At 39.4% G+C, this 5,234-nt stretch overlaps 1 protein-coding gene across 1 annotated transcript; it reads left to right on the top strand.

The window, feature by feature from the left end:
- The first annotated feature begins 732 nt into the window (after positions 1 to 732).
- LOC121530040 (serine protease inhibitor 42Dd) lies at positions 733 to 2,035 on the top strand. Its single transcript, XM_041818372.1, has 4 exons — positions 733 to 745; positions 807 to 1,648; positions 1,699 to 1,837; positions 1,896 to 2,035. The coding sequence occupies exons 1-4, from the start codon at positions 733 to 735 to the stop codon at positions 2,033 to 2,035; spliced, it is 1,134 nt and encodes a 377-aa protein (XP_041674306.1).
- Positions 2,036 to 5,234: the final 3,199 nt, after the last annotated feature.

The following is a 5,234-nucleotide window of genomic DNA, read 5'->3' as shown; positions in this document are numbered from 1 at the left end:
GCCCAAGTAGTGTTTGCTTTTTGAACTATCGATAATTTTGACTTTGACATTTCCATGCCGTAGAAGATTTGCTGTTTACGAAATGGTTAAGTTCACGCTTGAAGAAAATTGAAAAATATTGATATTTTTATAGCGATTTTAAAACGCAAATCTTCCATGGGCCACCCTTAGTCAGCAATTTATTAACAAAGGCAAATAAAAAGCTTAAACTAGGATTTTACGGTATTTATCATATATGTAAGGCAGTTAGAAAGATGACTCCATGATTTGGTGATCTCAAAATATTCCAGCTTGAAGTAATATAAAAGAAAATTTAAAAAATTAGCCATTATTTAATATTATTTGCTCCCTAAAATTATAAAAACTCTAAAAATGCCGAAAGCTTGATAAAAAATAAAAATAAAATTAATTTATAAATAACCAGCTTAAATGTATTTTCCAGGCATTTATTTCATCGTTTAAAAAGTTTATTTTTATTACAACTTTAGAAGATAAAAACTTTGAATAAAGAAGAGCTGTTAAGTTGGAGATGGTTGCTTTTCTAACGTTTTCCAACACTGACATCGCTCACCCTTCCCTCTCGCACAGTAAGCCCAGACACATGGCCATAAACAAATAGCATTTGAAATTGATTTACCTGCTAATGTCCATGTCCAGCCATCGTTATTAAGTCAATTAACTAGAAATAATCAGCGTCTGCTGATATTCCCGAAGTCTGAAGTGGCCATTCCAATGAAATACTTGAGTAAGCGGAAAAAACAGAACCAAACTTTATACCTAAAACTTTCTCAATTTCTCTTTTACAGATCTGATTTTGCTGGCCTCGTCGGTGGCTTGTCGGTTCAGCGATGATTTCTATCAAATATTAGCCAAGGAAAATGCGCACAAGAACCTCATTGCATCGCCGATTTCCGTGGAGATTGTCTTAAGCATGATGTACATAGCAGCTGGTGGGAAAACGGCCAAGGAGCTAAGAAACACTCTGCACTTGGCTGAGGATAAGGAAGATGTGGCTGACAGCTACAGGGAGTTTTTCACAAGTCTTCAGGAACGGGAAAAGTCTGTGAGCCTTCATCTAACAAACCGGATATATGTCAATAGAAAATATCGCCTAGTTCCGGACTTTAATAAGTTAGTACAAAAGTCCTTCAAGGCCAAAGCCAAGGCGATCAATATGGAAAATCCCATTAATGCCTCATCGATTGTCAATGGTTGGGTAGCCAAGCAGACGCGTGGCAAGATCACGGACATTGTTGCACCCAGTGACATGCATTCCGATCTTAGCACTCTTCTGGTAAATGCCATTTACTTCGAAGGTCACTGGCAACACCAGTTCCAGGTTGATCAATCCAATGAGGAGGATTTCCATATATCCATTGACAAAATCATTCCCGTCGAGATGATGACCTTCTCTGGACACCTAATGGCAGCCAACTTGGATGACTTAGATGCCAAGGTGATAGAGCTACCCTACCGGAAGTCCAACCTTTCGATGCGCATCTTCCTGCCCAACCAAATCGATGGTCTTATGAAGTTGGAGGAGAAGCTTTCTGGTTTCTCGAGGGTCCTGCAGAGAACTTCGGTGAATGTAAAGCTGCCCAAGTTTAAAATCAAATTTACCACTCAGTTAAGTTCAGTTCTTAAGAAGGTTAGTATCTCGCTGAATATAAACTTTTCCAGTTCTATAACTTCTTTTAGTTAGGCATACGCGATGCCTTTGAAAACTCTGCTGACTTTGAGGGCTTAGTCTCGGGCACAGGTGTTAAGATTGATAAAATCATTCAAAAAGCCTTTTTGAAGGTCGACGAAAGTGGCTCCCAGGCTGCCGCAGCAACAGGTATTTAGTCATAGTTACTTAGTAAATACATTTTACTTGATTATATTTTCATTTTAAGGTGTACATATTCGACGAAAGAGGTCGCTTGATAATCTTCAGCCGCCCATGAATTTCATAGCTGATCATCAATTTGCTTATGTAATTCGTGATCATAAAACGGTCTTCTTTCAGGGACACATTGTTGAGCCTCATTGGTAAGGAAGGTTAAAGGAGTTCTTGAATAAAAAATATCTTAGATAAGTATGATTTATGTTTTATGTGCCATAAAGGGGAACGACCATGGGAGCGGGCGTGGTCTGAGTGCACTTTTAAGAACTCTAAACAGGAGGAAAATTAGTTTGTTGCCCCACTTGAGGGCCACTGAATTGGGAGGTTCATGGGGCACATGTCATTTAAAGAAGTTTTTGTAAACAAACATTTCATGACTATGAGAATATATTAAGCTATATTATAATATTTGACATACCAAAAGGCTTAATGTTTTTGCCAAGACCGCAAGCTCTTTAATACTCTCACTTAACTCTTTCATTTATAAGCTGAACTCAGAATTCTTTATATCTATCTATCTGGCACTTTCCCTTAAACTTCACTTTGATAATCAAACAATAATCAAAGACGTAGAGATTCTTCCTTTACCCTCCTCACACTTGAAAATCTGAAAGTTGCTAACTTCACAGCTGTGCCCCCAAGGAAGAAATTCTAAAACCTTTCACCTATCTTAATAGGTTCCCTCATTCCTTTACACCCCTCTCCGATAACAGTAGAGATTCCTACTCTGCCCTCATCAAAATGGAAATTCCTTTAGTTTTTCTTTTCTAAAACCATATGTGCCTGGTCAGTTTGGCCTAACCTTTTGCCTTATCCTCCTTCCGAACCAACTGCTAATTGACCTTCAACGACAAGAGTTCGGGCCAATGACGTCCATAGAGGCCGACGACAAGCACCACACACAGCTGTTTGACCTTTTGGCCTTAGCGGAAAAGGCAAAGACAACGACATCGATAAAAGTTATAGGCGGCCATAAATTAAAATGCAAATTAAAAGACGACAAAGCAAGATAGAAGTATCTAATTGTGAGGGAGGAAGAAGGGAGGAGGCAGGCAAATAATTATCGCTCTGTACTGTCATTTTTTTTTTATCGCCTTAATTATGGCCAATATTTGGGCAATATAAAAAGGAAATATCGTTGAGTCAGCTAAGGGAAAATAACCAAGGAGAAGTTGTCATCATTCTTGGCCAAGCAAAAAAGTTTTAATCACAAAAATTGTTAACTTTGGTGTGGAAAAAATATAAAGCGAAAAGCGAATTGCGGAAAACTACGTGAAAATGCCGCTGATTCTTCTTTTTTTGCTTTCAGCTGGACACGCGACAAATTAGACGGGCCACGTCTGTCAGATGGATTTTCCGTTTTCCCGTTTTCCGCCTGCTAATCCCTGCCAGCAACTTTTGATCCACAGTTTGCCCTTCCAACAGACCTCGCCTGTTAAATCCGAAATCAGCTTAAATTTAATTTCTGCGCTTTCCTTCTCGGTTTCCTAGAACGGGAAATACGGGCGGGCGGACGTAGGTAGGATGCCGGAAGTGAAGCCATGAGCTGTTTCCTTTTGGCTCGCAGAAATGCTTAGAACAGCCGGAGGCTAGGAAAACTTTGCTAAGCAAACTCTTCGTTTGCCTCTTTGGGATTTTTCGTAGCGACAAGTTGGACTTGGGAAAGTTGGGGAAGGCCTGCAAGGGTGTAAAAATCAAAAAAAATCTTAAGAAAATACAAAGTGTTGGTTAGCAAAGTACTGTTACTTCTCGATTTCTTATTTTAAAATTAATTTTTTTCATTTTATACTCGTTACTCGTTAGTTATACCGTTACTCGGTGAGTAAAAGGGTATACTACATTCGTTGAAAAGTATGTAAGAGGTAGAAGGAAGCGTTTCCGACCCTAAAAAGTATATACGTATATTCTTGATCAGTATCAATAGCGAATTCGTTTAAGCCATGTCCGACTGTCCGTCCGTCCGTTTGTCCGTATGAACGCTGAGATCGCCTATCGCCAGGAACTATAACAGATACAAAGTTGAGTTTAAGCATTAAGATTCTTGAGGTCCTTGGACAGCGCAAGTTTATTTCAGCATTCACGCCCACTCTAACGCCCACAAATCAAGAAAAACTAAAATCGCTGAAATCTCAGGAACTATTACAGCTAGAAAGTTGAAATTCAGTAGGTATAAACTTTGAATGCCAGCGCGTCTTTTAGTGGTACTGGTAATTATCTGGCCACACCCACCCATACGCCCACCAAGCTCAAAAGACGGTTTTCCCATTTTCAAGAAAACCTGATATCTCGGTAACTATAAGTGATAGAAAGTTCGGATGAAAAATGTAGATTTTTATGATGCTCCAAATGCGAATTGTTTTTTTTCGTTGGCCACGTCCACCCTAACGCCCACAAAACCCGAAAAACCAAAAATGAAAAAATCTCGGGAACTAAAAGAGCTAAAAAGTTAAGCTTAAGAATACGTATTTAAGGGTTGCCACTGCAACTTTCCACGAGTTTTTATCCAGCCACGTCCACTCTAACGCCCACAAACCGCGGAACACTGTGGCTTAAACTCACTTAAACTCATTTATGATTGAGGAAGATTAAATCTTAAGACTAAGAAGCCATTAGTAATTAGTCGAAGTTATTCATAACCAAAGGAATAAACCGAAACGAAAGGTAAAACAAAGGTTACCTCCTATCGATTATCAAAACTTTTCTATAGATAAACAAAAAGGAAAAGCCAAACTTTTGGGCCCTTTAATTTATGAGCTCTTCGAAATGATGCCTCGAGAATGTTAGAGTTAGAAATTAGAGGAGTAACCAAGCAAGTTAACAAATTGCTTAGCTAAACGATTTGCTTACAAGTGCGCAACTAATTAAGAATATGGAAGGACACGAGAGTCCATGGACAAGGACACCACGTGCCACAAGTGGCAGTCGGTGAAAGCAAAAAGAAGAAGCAGTAGCCGCAGGATTAATGAGCTGCCACTTGAAGCACTTTCAACGCCAAAAAGGAAAGGAAAGGCAGACAAATGTGGCAACAACTTAATTTAAACACGGGGAAATTAAGGAAATGCCCTCGGCTAAGGTCGGGGTTAAAACTATATGGAAAACTATATGGAAAAACTATATACGAACAGCTGTGTTCGAGGGAAACGCATTTAAATTTACAAACAATAAAAAATTGTCAAACGCCTGCCCAACGCCTACGTTTTTTAAGGACATCCTTATCTCGGGATCCTCGCAAATGTTGCGTAACTAAGTGCTGAGCCTTAAGGGCACACTTTCCAACCCTCCTCTACGAGAAGGACCTTTTAGACCTTTCTACCCTCGCACGGTGAGATTTCTAATTGTTGCATCCGTA

This window comes from Drosophila eugracilis, unplaced genomic scaffold (genome assembly GCF_018153835.1).
Source record: "Drosophila eugracilis isolate 14026-0451.02 unplaced genomic scaffold, ASM1815383v1 contig_1197, whole genome shotgun sequence".
Taxonomy (NCBI): domain Eukaryota; kingdom Metazoa; phylum Arthropoda; class Insecta; order Diptera; family Drosophilidae; genus Drosophila; species Drosophila eugracilis.
This window is presented reverse-complemented; position numbering and strand designations above follow the sequence as displayed.